Source organism: Hemicordylus capensis, chromosome 4, assembly GCF_027244095.1.
Source record: "Hemicordylus capensis ecotype Gifberg chromosome 4, rHemCap1.1.pri, whole genome shotgun sequence".
NCBI classification, from domain to species: Eukaryota; Metazoa; Chordata; class Lepidosauria; order Squamata; family Cordylidae; genus Hemicordylus; species Hemicordylus capensis.
In genome coordinates this window covers 112,221,711-112,242,220 of record NC_069660.1, presented here as the reverse complement: position 1 = coordinate 112,242,220, position 20,510 = coordinate 112,221,711, and the positions used below count along the sequence as shown (strand labels likewise).

The window sequence follows — 20,510 nt, the reverse complement described above, 5'->3', positions numbered from 1 at the left end:
AATTCATAGAAGACAAGTCTATCAATGGCTATAGCCCACCTCCAGCCTCAGAGGCAAGATGCCTCTAAATACCAGTTGCAGGGGAGCAACAGCAAGAGATAAGGCATGCCCTCACCTCTTTCCTATGGGCTTCTCAGAGGCAACTGGTGGGCCATTGTGTGATGCTGGACTGGATGCTGGACTGGATGGGCCTTGGGCCTGATCCAGCAGGGTTGTTCTTATGTTCTTAAAATGAAAATGTAAGGATGTGTGTGATCTTGGCACACTCCCCTTTTTAATCACATGGGCTAATTCACGGAGGAAAAGCATTGTCCTATCCACCCTCTGTTTTTGACAGAAAACCCCAAAACCACAGTTGGGGAACACTATTATTAGGACCAACTGATGTCCCAAAATAGTGAGCAAACTTTTTTCCAGAACACTTCTTTGGTCTAGAAGACAAACAATAAGAAACAACAATAAGAAGAGATGTGTGAGTATGTGCAAGTGGCAGGGCAGACATAATGCAGAATATCCAATTTCTGCCATTTGTAAGATTCTCAGATGGAATGCAATAGGTAGACAGGCTGCGATCTTGTGTACATCCTGTGTACCTGACAGGTACATCTTATGTATCTGACAGTAAAGGCCATACTAAATAAAATGTGACAGTGAGGATGTAAATAGCAACTACTGGTGAGGATCCTGATCTGGACTGGGATCATGGGTTAGTGGGTGGTAAAGGTAAAGTGTGCCGTCAAGTCGATTTTGACTCCTGGCACCCACAGAGCCATGTAGTTTTCTTTGGTAGAATACAGGAGGAGTTTACCATTGCCTCCTCCCACGCAGTATGAGATTATGCCTTTCAGCATCTTCCTGTATCGCTACTGCCCGATATAGGTGTTTCCCATAGTCTGGGAAACATACCAGCGGGGATTTGAACTGGCAACCTTTTGCTTGATAGTCAAGCATTATAACCCTTTGCCCCTGCTACAGTCCTAATCCAGATCAACTTCCCCTGATTTCTGCTGTTTGTCCCAGGACAGAACCTGCCCTTGGCTTCAGTGGCAGCTTCATTTCTCATAAAACAGCACAGGGGAGCCAAATCCAGATCAGGAATGGGTGGCAGCGAAAAGTTAGGTGGATGGGTGGGTTAAAACACTCTACTCCATGCTGTGGCCCCAAGTGGAATCTCTAACTAGAGCTGCTGTTTTCATTTTAAATAACAGGGCCAAACTATTCTAGCTTGTTCCTCAGATCCATTGAACATAATGGGATTTAATTTTGAGTGCATTCATGCATACACTTAGGCTGTCTATTACATTAGACTCTACGAGGTGCAAAAACACTGAGACATAGTAAAGAAAAAATAATGCCTATTCCCAATTAAAAAAATAAAATCTGGCAGAAAAATCTGTCTCTAGCACTACACAGAAAACACAGCTTATTTCCGAAGCAATAAAAATAAACTTGGTGATCTTTACATTAGCAAAATTGAACATTAATTTAAAATAATACACTTTAAATACCATTACCAGTCTTCTGACCTGTCTTATTCCTTACCTTACCTTACTCTTTTATTCTTTTTAATTAAAAAAGAATCTCATAATCCTGATTTCCCCCCCTTATTTCAGTGATATCTGCAAACCTAAAGTGATCAGTGGTTCCAATTAAAATAATACTATGGAAGTGCAGAAGCAATGGTGTTGTAATGCACACAACTATTATTGCTGATTGTGCGTGGGTGCAAATGTAACTATTACTATATTTAAAAACTGAACTACTTTGGAAGTTTTGTTTAAAAGGAATATTTCATAAAAGATATGCTAGTTCGTGAAGAGTTTAAAATATTTTTAAAAATAACATATATTTTACATTTACTTGTGAATCTTAGGGCCAATGTGCAGGCTTTGTGACTGACTAACTATATACTCTGCTCCTGATAAGGTAACTAGACCAAGTTCTAACCCTCTCCACACACTGCTGCTAGAAGAAAAAATCTATGCATGAGTAGAACAAACATCAAACATATATGAATAGAACACTTATGCATACATGTGGAAGATTTTAAATTTTTTTGGTAGCAGCAGTGTCTTATACCTCAACATGTAGACCTGCTCTGGTGTGTTCCCAATCTTGGGAGAGAGTGCACTTTGGGACATGGTACTCAAGTTTCTGTACACAAACAGAACACCTTATGTTGCACTTTTGGTTCCTGACATGGCATTATAAAGCAATTCTTTGCTTTACTGATGTCCAGGAATTTGAGTGAGATTGCTTTAACAATTTTTACCATATTTTTCTGATTCTTCTTTCCAGGAATAGTAGTAAGATGGTGTCAGTGTTCAGAAGCTCCATATTCTTACTTTTTATCTGCTATCACTACTGCCAACTGGTTAGGCTGGCTCCCTATATATGGCTCAGTAAACCCTTTCCCTTCATTTCTGGATTATCTCCAGAGATGGCGAGGGCTTATTGAGAAAAATGTTTCTAACTCTATCCTGTACAAAGAACGCTATAGATAAAAATGTGTGAAAACATTCACCAAACTCCACTTCAAGCACTCTTTCCAGTCCCAGTACAAGAACAAGTTGTTCTAGTAAGAACTAATCTGCCTGCTTTCCTTTTACTTTCTCTAAAACTGGATTAAATCTGGTTCAAATCGAGGTCCACAAGTTAGATCTCTTGTACCTCAAATGTTCACACATCCGCCATCTTGGATCGGGGTGGATGACTTCATTACAAACTACAACATTGATGTGTCCCTGTGTGTCACTCACAGAGGTGCACCTAGGTAATTTTGGAGCCTGGACCTAAAGGCCTTTGGAGGCCCCCCCCCTGCAAATTAAGCATCATCATGCTTGGATAGGTGACCACACCACCCAGGAGAGACTAAAGAGGATTTGGGGGGCTACTAGGGGCTGTGGAGGCCCTGGACTTCAGCCCAGAAGTCCAGAAGTAAGAGCGCCTCTGGTCACTCACTACAACTGTTCCTGATTTGGTTCAGATTGGTTAGACAGTCCACAAGTTAGTGCACTTGCATCTCAAAAGTTTATGCCTCAGCAATTTTGAATTGTGGTGAATGACATCATCACAAACCACGCCATTTTGGCGTCCATATGTGTCCCTACAGCTGTAGAAAATTTGGTTCAAATCGGTTAGGCGGTTCACAAGTTAGCCCACTTATTTTATTTATTTATTTATTTATTTATTTATTTATTCAATTTCTATACCGCCCTTCCAAATATGGCTCAGGGCGGTTTACACAGAGAAATACATAAATAAGATGGATCCCTGTCCCCAAAGGGCTCACAATCTAAAAGCCTCAAATGTTTACACATCCACCATCTTAAACTGGAGTGTAGGACATCATCACAAACTACACAGCTGAGGAGTCCCTATGTGTTCCTACAGCTGTAGCAAATTTGGTTCAAATTGGTTAGGTGGTTCACAAGTTAGCCCACTTTGCGCCTTGAAAGTTTACACGCCCACCATAGTCAGTCGGTGTGGATGACATCATCACAAACGATGCCATTGAGGTGTCCCTACAACTGTATTCAATTTGGCTCATATTGGTCCAGGCATCGTGAAGTTGATTGCGAGGGTGGGGGGCACACAAAATGCTGGGTGATCTTGTAAGCCTACTGGAAAGTAGGCTAAAAAAGTAGGGTTTTTAAGTTTGTGCCCCTTTTTGACAGTTTTGTTCAGGAATTACAACTTGTGGGATTCTCTGCTACAAGATGTGGTGACAGCCAATAACCTGGTTGGCTTTAAGGGTTTTTTGGATAACTTGATGGAGGAGAGATCTATCAACGGTTACTAGTCTGAGGGCTAGAGGCCACCTCCAGCCTCAGACAGGGGCATATCTAGGGTGGGGCAGGCAGGGCACGTGCCCCAGGCGCCACTTGAAGGGGGGCGCCATTTCTTAAAATTAAAAAATTGCCACCAAAACCAAAATGGCCACTGGACATGCTCAAATGTCCTCTGTGAGGCCCTAGACCATGCCAAGCCTTGCAGAGGCCATTTGAGCAAGCGTGGTGGCCATTTTGTTTTCAGAAGCCATTTTTATTTAAAAAATTATTTTTAAAAATGACAACCGCACATACTCAAATGGTGCCTGTGAGGCCCTAGAGGCCAGTGGGAGGAGGGGTAAACTTTGCAGATCCCCCACAGCAGACCCCCCAAAGGGGCTACAGGTAATTTTTTTTAATTAATATAATATACGTCACTGTACACATATTCAGATTATTATTATTATTATTATTATTATTATTATTATTACATTTATATCCCGCTCTTCCTCCAAGGAGCCCAGAGTGGTGTACTACATACTTGAGTTTCTCTTTCACAACAACCCTGTGAGGTAGGTTAGGCTGAGAGAGATGTGACTGGCCCAGAATCACCCAGCTAGTTTTATGGCTGAATGGGGATTTGAACTCGGGTCTCCCCGGTCCTAGTCCAGCACTCAAACCACTACACCACGCTGGCTCTATGATTGGCACTATGTACAGAGAATCAGGGCTTGTAAATACTGCGCTGAAGTTTATGAGTTAAGATTGTATTCATTTGCTCTTACTTTGCTTCTTGTGATGAGTTAAATGTGATCTCTTAATAATATGGCTATTAATGTTGAGTTTGTCTTTGAATCAGTGTGAAATCCTTAGTATTAAGGCCCACTGGGAGTTTCTTGCTCTCTTTCTCTCATTTTAACTGTCTTTCTGAAAGACTAGAATATATTCCAAGCAGTGACACAGTTTACTCTTTAATAATAAATAATCCTTTAATTATTTTCAGAGTATCTGGGAAAAGTCAATTTTTAAAACGTATGTAATCGTGATGCTACAGTGTATAGCAGAGAATTAGACAGGCACTTCTATTTAGTTTTTCCAAGTATACCTCCACATAATTAGGTATTTCATGAGCCCCAGCATACTGAAATTTGTAGTTTTCCAGCATTTTCTTGGTCTGGCTACGTCCACCGCTAAATAGTTTTTGAAATATTAAAAGATTAATGAGCTTGACCTGTATTTTTCAGCTGATATTATGGTAAAGTTATCTGAAAGATGGGTGTCAGATGTTTGGACAGGGGGCGCAATTTCAGTGCTTGCCCTAGGTGCTATTTTCCCTAGATACGCCTCTGGCCTCAGAGGCAGGATGCCTCTGAATATAAGTTGCAAGGAAGTAACATCAGGAGAGAGGGCATGGCCTCAGCTCTTGCCTGTGGGTTTCCAGTGGCATCTGGTGGGCCACTGTTTGAAAAAGGATGCTGGACTAGATGGGCCTTGGGTCTGACCCAGCAGGGCTGTTCTTATGTTCTAATTCTGTCTGACGAATATGGCAACTCTACCTGTAAGACACCAGCAACTCTCTTCCCATATCACTCAGGCAATGGGTGCCCATTAACAGTATAAATGTTGATGCTGTCTGACTATGCAGCTAAACAGTATAGTCTCTCTGTTCATGAGAACAACACAAATCAGACATTAAAAATGAAAATATTAAGCAACCTGAAGGGGAGAAGTAGTTCAATTTTCCATAGCTTTTTGTGGCTTGCTTTGAGTCATCATATTTAAATAAAAATTGTTTGGAGTAAGGCTAGACAATTATATGGCTGAATTAGGAACAATGATAATATTCATTAGGAAATTTGAACCTATCTTGCTTGAGTTCAACGTTATGAATGGTTCTCTCATCACAGAAAATAATTATTGCCAATGAGGTAGTGTTAAGGTCTTCCCAGATATGTAGAGTGATCTGGCAACAAGTAGTCTAAAGGTCACAAGACTGGTGCTTTGCGAAACATAAAATATCATGGTTTCTTCATGTATTTTCCTAAAATTTCACATATTTCATGTTTATAAATATGAATCTGCATATCAAAGCAGTGTCATCAATTCTACAGATAAAATATTGTAATGATAAAAATAATAATGATTTTTTTTTTAAGCAAGGTGCAGTGCTACATGAAGAAATGGTTGATCCTCTTCACTGATCCATTTCTGTGGATTATGATTTTTGGATTTTTAAGGCAGAGAAGGTCAATTTTCTAATTTTATCTGGAAATCATACTCAGAAACATACCTTTCATTTGATCTACCCACTTCTGTAGACAGGCAGAAATGCTTTTAAAGGCACAATTTCCTGCTCTTAAATTGATTAAAGCTATTTCCTAGGCCTCCTTTTACAAACTTGAAATTGCTAAAAATATACAATTCCCCAATATTTTTCCCCTATCAAATGCAGCTGGTATAGGGAGATACTTAATTCAAAGTAAACATGTTTGTAAAGTAATTTATTGTATATATGGCTCATGAAGTTCCAGCTATTGTTTGTACTAATCAGTGAGTGCTACATAAACTGGATAAATACCTCAGGAAGTGTTTATTTTATTGTCCCTCATTGCTTCCTCACTTTAATTCCCCCTTCTTATATTTTAAGAGTTGACGGTAGTAATTTTCTTTTATTGGAATATCAAAAAGAGGCATAGAGACATCAGAAGTTGTTAGCTTGTAAGTGTGCAGAGAAACATAGGAAGATACAAGGAAATAGGAAAGGACTAGAATGAGAATGGAAGAGAAAACAATGAGCTACAAGGGTTATCTTCTTTAGATGAAGATAACGAAGCAAAAAGAATCCTCCCTAAGAGAAGTAACCTTTAGTAGCTTTGAAGCCCCCTACTATTATTAATACTATTAAGACTGGAAAAGACTAGCTGTATTCAAAAATCTGAAGGGTTGTCACGTGGAAGAAGGAAGGGACTAATTTGTCCTATTAATTTTAATGGGACTATTTTGAGTAATTTCCCTCCTCATGTTGCCAGTGTCTTTTTGTAATATCTACTTTAATTTACAAAATCAGGGCATATTGAAAACAAATAGGCTGCAGGAAAAGCTAGTATAACTTCTGATCCTGGCTCAGATTTCCAAAAACATTGTTTCAATAAGCTTCAGTAGTGCATTCCGGTTCTAGCTAACACCAGTTACAATTCTCTATTCTCTGTCTGCCTTTCTAATATGAAACTGGAATCCTGGCTCCAAACTGTTTTTCTGCTGTCTAGCTAAAGTGACATAGTCTAAGGAGAGAGAGTCCAGGATATCAGGAAAACACCCTGAAAAATATTATGTGAATAGGGGAAAGTGTTTAGGCAGGGTGACAGAAGATGATGTAGTGGCAGGAGCGGGGCGGGGTGGCAGGAGACAAGTGAGGTTCTTTTGTTCGAGTCCCTGACAACTCTGCAACTCTCTGATTACTGTGATTGTCTACCCTAGTTAGTGTAAATACCTATTTATTTATTTATGAATGTCGAGACCTTAAAGGCCAAGTTGAAGACAGATCATCCTGGAGAAAATCTCCCTATGTGGTCGCTAAGAGTCGACACCAACTTGATGGCACTTAATCAACTTGATTAACTCTCCGATTACCATGATTATCTACCCTAGTTAGTGTAAATACTTACTTACTTATTTATTTATGAATGCCGAGACCTTAAAGGCCAAGTTGAAGACAGATCATCCTGGAGAAAATTTCCCTATGTGGTCGCTAAGAGTCGACACCAACTTGATGGCACTTAATCAACTTGATTAACTCTCTGATTATTGTGATTGTCTACCCTAGTTAGTGTAAATACTTACTTACTTACTTACTTATTTATGAATGCCAAGACCTTAAAGGCCAAGTTGAAGACAGATCATCCTGGAGAAAATCTACCTATGTGGTCGCTAAGAGTCGACACCAACTTGATGGCACTTAATCAATCAATCAATCAATCAATCAATCAATCAAATCACTTTGGGAACTTTGGTTGAAAAGTGGTACATAAATATTTGTCATATTCGTAAATGGTCTTAACAACAATAGTATCCATTCCTTTGAATCTATATTCATGGCATGTTGAAGAAATACTAACTAATAGAGTTAGTCTTAAAAGGTATCAATTAACTTCTAACTAGTTTTTTGAATAAAAAGGACAGGAAAAGTTGTGCTCAGTAACTTAAAACCTGGCAAAGGATCCGTGAAGAGACACTATGCTATTTCTTGAATGTTGAAAGTTGTAAGTAGCTGAACTGCAAAATCATTCATGACATACATAATCATGCCCCCAAGCTTAGCCTTGACTTGATCATATGGGGAAAACAGGAGTGTAAAGCATAATAGATTACCATGATAATTAATGGATACTGATTATGCGGCTAGACAGGATATGCAGCACCCTGTATGCTGTGTGATATATTTCTTAAAAATAAGAAGAAAAGCATGTTAAAATTAGTGCTTACAGAGGATAAATCTTTGTGGCAATCTGAGTAATGTTGATGAACAGCTGACTTGACATTACATGGATTTTAAGTATTAAACTAAATATAATTACCATACACTTGTTTTGATTTTCTTGTTTATTGTTTGCAAAAAAAGAGGACCACTAGAAATCTGACATGACTGACAAGCATTTGCTTGCACACGGTACTGGGTTGCTGTTGTTTGACAACTCGTTTTTGGGATTCAAGTAATTTGTTTACTTCATTTATAGTTTCTCAGATGGCTATCTATATAAAATAAGTAGGCAAAGAGTCTCACCTTCTGGAGTGATGGTCCTGCTATATTTAGTGCTGAGAGAACAACTACCCCTGTTTGACTCTCCAGTGGCTGTTGCTGGTGTGTTTCTTTTTAGGCTGAGAGCTCTCATAGCTTTTGATATATAACCCACTTTGTAAACTGTTCTTAATTGAAAAGAGGTATAAAAACATAGCAGTGGCTTGAGGTAGGGCACTCCTTGAGGCGCTTCAAGCATCACTGTCAGGATCTGATACTGCCCCACTCCATCTGTCCTTGGCCTTGCCCCAGCAGCCCAACTCACTGCTTCTGGCTTGGATATCCAGCACTGATCACTGCCTCTCTTGCTTCTTCACAGTGGCAGGCAGCACCGTTCCATTCTGATGATCCATAATGCCACCAGTCTCTCTCGCTCACCCCCTCCCCTCCAGCAACAAACTTGTGCACTTTGTTTGCTCTCAAAATGGAGGAGCAAAGCAGACATGTTTGCTGGAGGAGAGAGGATGAACAAGAGAGACCAGTGACATTATACTTCACCAGGCTAGAAAAGAGAGCTGCATACTGAGAGGAGACAACCAGTACTTTGCTTCTGGCAAGTCAGGTGGGGCCAGCGAACAGGGAAAAGTGTTTAGGCAGGATGGTGGCAATGAAGCTGAACTGGGTGCCAGGGGTGTCAGGAGACAAGCGAGATGAGGCCTGTGGGGGAGCCGTGGTGGCCCTGTACTTGCCCTCGTGGTGCAATCACTGAGGTTGTTGCCTCACTTACCTTGCCTCATTGGAGAACCACTTCTGTACAAATAGGAATACTAATTTTTTAAGCTGCTCATTAAAACAGTGGCTACACATTAAAACAGTGAAATGCATTGCTATCCCTATGGAAAAAGTCACCATCTGGCAATATTAAGTAGTTCGTGCTTCAGGTTTGGTTTCCCCAACTCCGTTCTCTATGAAGCAAAAAGATGCTGCTGATGGATTTTTCTTTCTTTCAATGTGACTCTTACAGGTACAGTAGTCCTTTGAGGATCTGGACTTGGCAACTTGAAATGTCAACACATGTACATGAAGCAGCATACTTTGGAAAAATTACTTTAGAAGTGCCTGGCCAATATATAACAAATGTGCTTACTAAAATAAATTTGGAGTAGTAGCCACTTGAGCACACCAATGGAGACATAAGAGTAGATATATTGGTTTACTTCATCCCTCAGAGTTTTAAAAATTCGAAGGAACGAATAGTGCAAAAAAGAAAAGAAGAAGAAGAAGTCATGAAGTTGTAAGTGAAGAAGACTGCTCCTATCCATAAAAGGGGGCAATGCTATTTTGAGTAGTGACATACAGGGCAAGTCAAATATAATTTGATTGTTTCCGTCCTCTGACCGTTTGGTAGAGTATGTAGCCTGATCCATGGTTTTCACTACATATTCCTCATTTTGTTGAGGTCAAAGTCCCACTGAACACCCATTTACTTTTGCAAACGTGCATAATGATCGGGCAGCACGGCATTTCTGTGATGGAATGCTCTGAGCAAGTCCACAAGTGAAATTAAGATTGATAAATATCATTGAAAGTAAAATAAATTTATAGAACCCTCTTTTCATGCTCTTTAATCTAAAAGTATATTTATATGACTTCAGTAGGGTCTATTCAAATAAATTTGCGAAGGATCCGTCAAACAACAGACGGTTAAAAAGAAATATTCAGCGGGGTATTCTCATTAGCTAATAGCACTCATCCTTTCCCTCGTTTCGAGCACCATCGTCTCACATGGCCCTTATCCATCCATTGTCCCCACTTTGAGGCACATTACCCTCGTTAAAAGAGCCACGAACCCAGGCAATCCAGCAGTGGGGAGAAGAAACAAGAACAGTTTTAAAGACAGCCTACTCCAGATCAATTTTAGACCGCAGCACAGAGACGGGAAAGAGGAGGAGCGGCAAAGAGGGGACGCAGCCGCCGATGCTCCTCCTTCTTCCTGGTTGCTAGACGAGCCGGTTAATATGGCTGCCTCCTTGGTTGTTCGGTGCTGTCTCTGGGCAGCAGCAATCATAGCGCTCTTGCTGGGCTGTTGCAGTTTAGCGCACGCTGATGGAGCCCAGGTATGCGACAAGGGTCGGGGGATGGATGGCTAGCAGAACGACACCTTCTCGAAGGAGATTTCCCCCCCGTTTCTTTGTCTCCACGCTGTTTATGAATGCAGGTTCTCTTTCAGCTTCTGGGTCTCTCTCTGGGTGCCCCATAGTTGCTGCGATGAGCGAGTTTGTGTGAACCAGGAGCAATTTGATAAAGGAAGGGAGCTAGAATCTCATTTTATTTTGATAATACGCTAAGCACAACTGGGAGTGGAGCCCGAAATGCCTGGTGAAAGTGTGTGCTGCGGACTAACTTTGATATACACGCGAGTGCAAGTTGTTCTTCCTCATCACTTCCACTTGTTACCTAAACAAAGGTTGCATACGACCCGAGACCCTCTTTAATTCTGAACATTTATTAATTGGACATGGGCAGCAGTAGTCGCTAAGAGCCCACGACACTGACTTGAGGGCACTTAATCAATCAGTCAGTGCCAGGACCAGACGTTTTTAAGTTGATCTGAGGACTCTAAAATGACCCATGAAGGTTGGAATGAGAGCATTGTGGGTTCTGCTGTTGTTCAGAACATGTGTAGTGCAGAAGTGAAGGTTGGGCATTGCGTTCCCTCATACCAACCCATTATTATATAATTGGTAATAACTAATCAAGATTATTTTGCAATTGTATGTAATCCTACTTGGAAGTAGGCCCCATTGAACTTGCTAGAGCTTTGCATAAACATACTCCTTAACTTGTATTGATGTGTTTAGAAAACCAAAGAAACTCCATGTTTGCCCAGAATACCTCATTCTAACTTAAAGTAACCCCAGCCCAGCTCAGGGACATCACTGCCTCTCATGATCAACGTCATTATCTCTCTCCACTAAATTGTATCTATGAAACTTGGTTCTCACAAGGTTCTCACTGTTTTTCGCTGACAGTTAAGAAAACAGGATCTAACCAAATAAGGAGTAATCACCAGATGAACAATGAAGCATTCGCATACGTACTAGATACTTAGACCACGATTTTATTGTCACTTATACTATGTCTAGGGTGTCAGCATCATTCAGATTGTTTGTATAAATGTAAGATGCACCTGTAACCAAACTGTAATCGGTTTGAGAGTGTAAGCCTATTGATTACCTATAGCTAAACTGCAGTAGCAATAAAGCCTCTAAATGATTCCCACTGAGTCTGTTTGATTGACTAAGAGGCGGACCCAGGGACGAACCATGTTCACATCAGTATTGTAACTCCCTTAACTCTTGATAAATTGTGTTTACTGAGGGCAGGGGCGTAACAAAGTTGTAGTGGGCCCAGAGACAAGATTTTAAAATGCGTCCCCACCCTGAAACTCAGCTCATGAAGTGAAGAAATCTTAAATGAGGCTGAATAGTGGTAACAAAAAGCATAGTAAACTATCTATATATCTACCATATATATCTCTATATATGCTACAATAGAACATCATCCTAAATTATTTTTTAAAAGGTTGTGTAAATTGTGGGCGATGCAAGCCATTTAATGGTACTAGAGAAAAATATGCTGTTCTGGTAGCTCCAGGTCTTAACACTCACATCAGTTTCCGAGGATGAATACAACTGAAGGAAGCCCGGGTGGGTGCGTGACTGGGGGAGTCAGTCATGTGACTTGCCTCGGGGCCCCCCAGACAACTGTCTCCCCTTGCCCTATTATAGTTACGCCCCTGACTGAGGGCCCTTCACTTAAATAAAGCACCTTCTGTGCGGGAATTTGCAAGCATCCCTTGTATAGCATATGTGCAGTGATTTATACATGTACATATGTATGGTATTTTCATTCATAACTGTATATATTAATAAAATTCACATACTACTGCACATACAATTCTTTGCAATGTTGCCTTTGGTGAGCTTGAGGCTGAGTAGGCATTTGAATACATACATAATCCAGATTCAAATGTTGAATTTTGTATGGCCAAATTTAACTAACCCCCTGGGGAGGTAGCAACATATTGGGATTGGTGTGCAGTATTGAGGCTGCATTTACACTTCTCCTCTGGCTTTGATGCTACTCATGCTTGTAATCTTTTTGAGTTTGTTTGCGAGTTTCTGCAGAGGTTGAGCAATGCAATGGTTGCATATTTATTCATTTAAAAATGTACCCCACTTTCTCCCTACAAAACAGAAGCTTTGCAAACAGCTAACAATCTGTTAAAAAAATTAATGAAAACAAAGAATCAGCTAATTAACATATAAAGTAGCGGCAAAAATTAATGAATAACTCCATTACATAGAGATCACAAAAGTAATACAACAAAATTAGAACACTCACCAAAATAAAAGGGCTTTTAAATGCCAGGAACACACTGACAGCAAGGGAACTCATTTAATCTCTCATGGTAGGGAGTTCTATATTGTTGGTGGCTTACATGCAGTGCTTCTAACCAAATCTCTGAAGACAGCAATGTGAAGATTACACTACACAAATCCTTCCACAGGCAGTTGTGGTCGACAACAATCTTTGTTTTTGCATACTATCCCTCCTGCAATTAATTTATACATTTGTCTTTCAGGATCAAGCGGAACAGTTTTTTAGAAGCGGGCATACAAACAACTGGGCAGTTCTGGTAAGTTTTGCTGAATTGTTCTTCCCAAGAAGTACAACGTGTATTGCAGAGTTTGACATATCCCAAGTGTCAGGGAGCCAATGTGCCTAGGAATTTATCTGTGGTGCCTGGATTAGGATATTCTGAGGTAGAGTTATTTAATAAAATCTTTATTTGTCCCAGGCAACTTTGTTTCTGTTCTAAGTATGTTATTTGTAAAGGCAATAAATAAAATGCAATTTATCCTCTCTCTCCACAAGTCTCTTGCTAGGTCTGGTAATTTTGTCAAGTATTTGGTCTGGCTCCTTGATCCAAATGAAAGCTGTCAAGATCTGTTGTACTGCATCAGTGAATACCAAGTTGTAAAACTGGGTGGGAACTTACAAGCATTTATTTGTTTATCATATTTGTATCCCACACTGTGGGTGGTTCCCTGTGTGGTTGCAACAATGAGAGATGATCTAAATCAGTGTTTCTCAACCTTTTTGGAGTCAAGGACCGGTAAATTCTTCCTGCAGAGTTTCAAGGACCGCTACATTCTTCATGTGCAGTTTCCCAGACCAGCAGTTAGTAAAGAGGTTTCAAGTTTATCTATTAGTACTATACTACAGGCATGCACAATTCAAATGACCTGGGGGACCAAAACTGACTGTGACTTGGCTTATGGGGGCCAAGGTCAATTTTTAGGGTGCTGATGATTACAGTAACACTTAATATCAATCAATTAATTAAATCAAATTAAAGTGAAATTAATTAAAATGAATTTAATCAAAATTTAACTTTTGAAGTTCTGGCCAAGATTAATTTAAATTAAAATAAAATAAATTGAATTAAAAATTCTAATAAAATAAATACAATGCAATCTGTACAAAATACATAACAATAAAATGCATTGTTCTTCCTTTCCACCTCTGCCAAATCATCACACTTAACACAGAGCACTTCTAAGGAAAAAGATTAGAGAAGTTTTTCTCTTAATTTTTGATAAGAAGATTATGCTTTGATCCTTCACCACACAGGCTTTTATAAAAACGAAAGAGAGAAGCAAGAGAGGGAAAGAATAGGGCAGGCTTGGCTTGAGAGAGAGACACAGAGGGATAGAAAAAGGAAAAGGAGATGGAGCAGGCTTGAAGGGAGAGAGGGAGAGAAAGAGAAAGAGCTAGAAAAGAAAGAGATGGAAAGAGAATAGGGAGGTTTGGCTTGAGGGAGAGAGAGAAAGTCTCTATAAGCTGCTCAGATCTTGCAGAAGGAGCTAGGTAAAGAGGCATAGAAAAAGCAAAATTAGGCAGGAGCCTGGGTAGGCAACAAGGGAACTGACAGGCCTAGGAAAGGATGTTTAGCTGAGGGAGCAGTTGAGGAAGGAGGGGTAAAGAAGGCTAGAGAGAAAATGGGTAGATAAGAGAGGTGCATGTGGCAGGGGACTGCAGAGAGACTGGAGTTAACTTATTCATTTGAAATAACAGATCTAATCTTAGGATGCAGACATCTACATTTTCTACAGACAATGCTACATTTTCCTGAAATTTAGCATTCTTGTGAGTTCACCCTCATGAGGTAAAATAAAACATTGCCACATGTAGAGATTTGTGGGTCCCCCACAAGACATATTAACTTTTGAATATGGAATGTGATTGTGGCACCACCAAATCACCTTATCATTGAAAATGACAGTTAAAAGTCATATTTTGATGACTTCACTACAGCATGTTTTCTTGATAGGACTGGGCAGGAGTGAAATCGATTTAAATGCTATTTATAAAAGCCATTTATACCTTGCCCTGACGAGTTAACACCCTCACCCCACCTGCGAACCTCTGTGTAGTTTTTTAAAAATCTTCTAATTCTAGCCGCTTGCTGCTTTACTTGCCGCTTGTCTTCCCTTGCTGCGAACCTCCGTGCATATTTTTAAATTCCGATGCTGAGGGGATGGCTGCTGGGTGGGGGATGAGCCAGTGGTCCTTCTACCCGCCCGCCCCACCCATGCCTGCTTTGAACCTCTGTGCTTAAAAAATTCCTGACATTCCAGCCGCCGCGCGGCCGAGGGGACGGCTATGGGGGGGGGGAGCCCATGGTCTTTCCACCCACACACACCCCGGCGGCGGCGGCGGAGGATCCCAGAGCGACGCCCGCTTCCCAACTGTGAGGGACGCCTGCAGGCGTTACTGCGCAGGCGTCCCTCACAGTTGGGAAGCGACGCCGGGCGGGATGGCAGGCCACGGCGTCGCTCTGGGATCCTCTGCCGCCGCCGCCGCCGGGGTGTGTGTGGGTGGAAAGACCATGGGCCCCCCCCCATAGCCGTCCCCTCGGCCGCGCGGCGGCTGGAATGTCAGGAATTTTTTAAGCACAGAGGTTCAAAGCAGGCATGGGTGGGGCGGGCGGGTAGAAGGACCACTGGCTCATCCCCCACCCAGCAGCCATCCCCAGCCATCCCCTCAGCATCAGAATTTAAAAATATGCACGGAGGTTCGCGGCAAGGGAAGACAAGCGGCAAGTAAAGCGGCAAGCGGCTGGAATTAGAAGATTTTTTAAAAACTACACAGAGGTTCGCAGGTGGGGTGAGGGTGTTAACTCGTCAGGGCAAGGACCGGCACTCAAGTCGTCGCGGACCGGCACCGGTCCGCGGACCGCCGGTTGAGAAACACTGATCTAAATAGTCTCAAATTGCCTAACAACTTAAAATAGTACCTAAAAACTGTGGGTGGGATTCAAAGTGCCACAGACAATGTTCTGCTTATTAATGGGCTCTTTCAGCTTTCCTTTATTGTGGTGGCCCCAATGTCCTTCAAAAGTTCCCTCAGTGTATGAGGCCACAAATGGGCTGCCACTGGAAGGAAATATCTTTTCGCTTGTATGCAGAAGGACTAGACCCTAGACTGTTATATCTAAAAAGCAGCAGAGTGATATGAGCCACAAGATTCTGGACAGAGGAAAACTACATAGCACAGAGGTTTCTTTGAATTTTTCACTTCAGATTGTTGCACTGCTGAAGAAAGAAGTCATTTTTCAATTTAAAATGAACCTTGCTGTTTAATTCTTAGAAATGGCCAGTGAAAAATCAAAAGAAAAGAACCCTTGTCTGCATGCACATCCATACAATATTGTTGTATATTCATCTATCTTTGTTGGTTTGCAGTATAGAATTAATTATGCTGCCTTTTCTTAATATCATACATAGTGTGCCTATATATATATATATATTTTTTTAATCCTTTTAGGTGTGCACATCTCGATTCTGGTTTAACTACCGTCATGTAGCAAATACCCTTTCAGTTTACAGAAGTGTCAAGAGACTTGGCATTCCTGATAGGTAAGAAAATCTGTAGAAATGACTGCTTCCTTTTTTGTTTAAAGGGCAGTTTCTGCTAAAGTAAATCAGCAAAAGTAAAATCAGCACAGGTTTGCTGAAATGAATGGGATGTGGAGAAGATGAAGTTGTCCATGAATTTCACTGATGCTTGTGCAGGGTAACTTCTCAGTGTATTATGCATTTTGTTTTTGTTTTCTCAGAAAGGACCAGATGTTCAGTATCTTTTTATAACTATAAACTAAAAAAAATGTTATAAGAAGACAGCTAAGATGTAGAATTTTATGTACATGATTCAGTAGAAAAATGTGGCATTTGTGATGCCATTTACTTCAGCAGATAGTAGTGGTATCTTCAGCAGATACCAACTGGATGCAGGAAAGCATATGGTTTTCATTAGGATTTTGCTTACTTGTTTGTGTTTTCTCTTTGTGTAGATAAATTTACCTTCTTATATTGCATGTGGTAACTTGAGATGGGGCCTTTTTGGTTATGAAACAAATGAGAGGATACTCCGCCAGAGGCGTAACTAGGGAAATCGGCGCCCGGGGCAAGCACTGAAATGGCGCCCCCCGCACCCCCCCTGCCCCCCCACATACTACATTATACTTAGGTTTTTCCTCACAAGTGCCCGCCGCCGCTGCCAAGCCAGGCCACTGACTGGCCGCCAGGCGCCAGCAAAGCAATGCGGGGGGGGGGCGCAGGCGGCGCAGAAGGGACCGCTCGTGGGGAAGGGGGCACCGACGCGCTCCCTTGACTGCTGCAGCACTGCTGCACTGAGCAGGAAACATTTGTATTAACAATTTAAAAAAAAAATTTGGTCATGGCGGCGCCCCCCACGTGACCAGAAAAGATGGCGCCCAGGGCATGTGCCCCCCTGCCCCCCCTATAGTTACGCCTCTGTCCGTGCCTCAAAAAACTCTCTTGTATGCCCAGTTCATTTTGGATTACTCCTTTTTCAAGGGCTCTGAAAAAGAGAAGAAAACACACAGATATTAACATTCACTTGACCAACACAGAACAATCTGTATAACCACTGAAAACTGTGCTTACTATTTTGAACCAAAACATGTGCTTATACTTAGCTAATCAATATGGTCAAAAAGATCTTTATAGCCATATTTGCAAGGTATAAGGTGGGTTTACATGTTTTCCCATTGTGGTATATATGAATTGTGTGCAGTCTTTCTTGATTGAATTTTATACTGGATTGATTGATTAAGTGCCATCAAGTCAATGTCGACTCTTATTGACCACATAGATAGATTCGCTCCCGGATGATCTGTCTTCAGCTTGGCTTTTAAGGTCTCTCAGTGGTGCATTCATTGCTGTCGTAATCGAGTCCATCCACCTGCTGGTCATTCTCTTCTTGTTTGTCCTCTTCTTGCTGCTGGTTGTCCTCTTCCTGAATACAGAGCCTCTTTTTGTGTCTGTATGTTTATGAAATGCTAGTGTTTAAACATTTGTATGTTTTCTTCTCTTTTGTAAATCCCTTGAGGAAGGGACATTTTAAACATTAAAATTCTTAACATTAAAACCCAGCATTAAAGTTATTAAAACTATAAATCTAATTAAAAGCCTGGGTGAATAAATATGTCTTCAGTGTCTTTTTAAAAGTGCCAGAGTGCCAGAGATGGGGAGACTTATTTCAGCAGGGAGTGCATTCCAGAGCCCAGAGACAGCAACGGAGAAGGCCTGTCCTCGAGTAGCTGCCAGATGAGCTGGTGGCAACTGCAGATTAACCTTCCCAGATGATCTTAAGGGGCAATGGGGCTTATGGTGAAGAAGACGTTCTCTTAAATGCCTAGGGCCTAAGCTGTTTAGGGCTTTTTAGGTAAGAACCAGCACCTTGTATTTTGCCTGGAAACTTATCGGCAGCCAGTGTAGTTAAAACAAAACAGGATTAATATGGTCTCTCCTAGATGTCCTAGAGACCAACCTGGCCTCCGCATTCTGTACCAACTGCAGTTTCTGGACTATGTACAAAAGCAGCTCCACATAGAGTACATTGCAGTAGTCCAATCTAGAGGTTACCAGCATATGTACCACTGTTCTGAGGTTGTTCATCTCAAGAAACGGACACAATTTGTGTAGCAGCTGAAGCTGATAGAAAGCACCTCTGGCTACCACCTCAACCTGGAACACTAGGGAGAGGTTCGAAACCAGAAGCACCCCAAGATTGCGTACCTACCAGGGGAGTGTGACCCTATCCAGAAGCCGCAGATCAAAAGTGTCTCCCGAGTTCTGACCCCGCGTAATAAGTACCTCCTTCTTATCTGGATTTAGCCTCAGTTTGTTATCTCTCATCCAGCCCATCATGGCCTCCAGGCAGGCATTTAGGGAGGTAATTAATTTCCAGATAAATGTAATGTGGCATGACTTGCTTTGTGCTTCAGTGTATTCCTTATGGAATGGCTCTTTTTGCGCCTCTCTCTCTCTCTCTCTCTCTCTCTCTCTCTCTCTCCCCCCCCCCCACTTTTCTTTTTAGGAGTCCAGAGCATTATTTATAACCCAGTTCAGACATAACAGAGCCTATGTTTCTCGCTGAGTGAAAGAGCCTCTGAGCCACAGCTTTGCATGCTGAACTCTGTAGCCACGCCCTCTGCTTTCCCCACATCCACTGCTTATCTGCAGAGGCAAGTGTTGTCTTTGGGGAATATTCTCCCTGTGATTTGGCATTCGAAATGTCTGGATAGGGCTTTAGTTTCCTGTTACAGATCTATGCTTTATGCTTGTTTACAATTTTGTCGATGGAGACTTCTTAAATTATAGCGCTATATTTGTGAGATATATCCTTTGAAATAAGCCTCGGAAGCTAGCAGTATCTCTCAAGCTGCCTAGTGCCTGCTTCTGCTCTAGATGCTGTTGTACCATAACATCTTTATCTGTCTTGCCTGTTGCAATGCCACAGCTTGTGGTGTGCTACTGAAATAAACTAGTACCCAAAAGGTTGATGGCACAGCAGTGGCCATGGATGCTATCTTTCTGGCAAGTAATCTTAGAAGCTCTTCCCATGATCAAGTGGGAAGGGCTACCCTCTTTTGCGGGGAGGAAGCACGAAAGTGCTTACCTCCCTGCAGATGATCCTCCTTCGGGCTATGGGTGGGCAGAAGAGTGGTGGCTTGTCTCCAGTGCTCCATCACTCGGCCACAGCTCACCCGGCAGTTCCGGGGGAAGTGCAGGCTCAGGGAAGTGCTGCTGTGTGGTGCCCCACCCCTTGGAATCCCAGTAATGCACTGCGTGAGTGCTTGGTGCATTTCTGGGATCTCCCTCCCACCTCGTGAGCAGCCGCGGCAGAGACAAATCAATTTAACCAAGTTAAAGGATCGCTCGCTCCGTTAACCTCGTTTAAGGGGGATGGCTTCGTAGGTGGACTTGCCAACGTGGAGCCACCAGGCTCGCCCTTGAGCCCGCTGGTTCTCACGAGCAAGCAAAACTGGGCTGGGCTCCCTTAGCCCGGTTTTGCTCGCTCATGAGAATAGCCCCTTAGTCTAACTGCTTCTTGCCATATGAGGGAGAGTAGGAAAGTCCCACTGTGTGGAACTTAAAATGCCACCTTAATTAACACACCAAAAAATGATCAATCAGCACAGTCTTAAACTAAATGGAATGGGAATATTTACCTTGCTTGCTTGGTTTTTTGATAAGTAGCCCTTAAATGTATGGAAGCTTAGCGGAGGAAATTCCATGTTTAGAAGTGTGGCCTGGTTAAAGCTGAGGTACTGAAGCCTTTTACTCTTACGCATTCCTGCTGAGACCTCAAAAGGTTCAAAAGCATTACATGAGTCAAAAATGCTTATCTGCAAAAGCAAAGGAGAATTTTTTCCATAGACTAATTTCTGAACCTTAGCTTTTCCTTTTTGACTGCTCCAGTTTTACCTGACTTATCCTGTCTTCAGCAGCCTATTTGTCTGCTCTTTTACTTCGATTCGTGGTCATTCACCTTCTTCCAACCCTATTAATACTCACTGTTTGTCACAGTGATAATCACAGCCACAGTCTGGCTTTCAGATTTGCACA

The 20,510-nt window shown here is 41.7% G+C and overlaps 1 protein-coding gene across 1 annotated transcript in view; it reads left to right on the top strand.

The window, feature by feature from the left end:
* Positions 1-10,368: 10,368 nt before the first annotated feature.
* Positions 10,369-20,510, top strand: part of PIGK (phosphatidylinositol glycan anchor biosynthesis class K) — a 216,104-nt gene continuing 205,962 nt past the window's right edge. Inside the window, exons 1-3 of the mRNA XM_053249813.1 lie at positions 10,369-10,622; positions 13,154-13,207; positions 16,402-16,493. Of these exons, the coding sequence (XP_053105788.1) occupies positions 10,524-10,622; positions 13,154-13,207; positions 16,402-16,493 (245 nt within the window). The 5' untranslated portion in view covers positions 10,369-10,523. The remainder of the gene's footprint in view (positions 10,623-13,153; positions 13,208-16,401; positions 16,494-20,510) is intronic.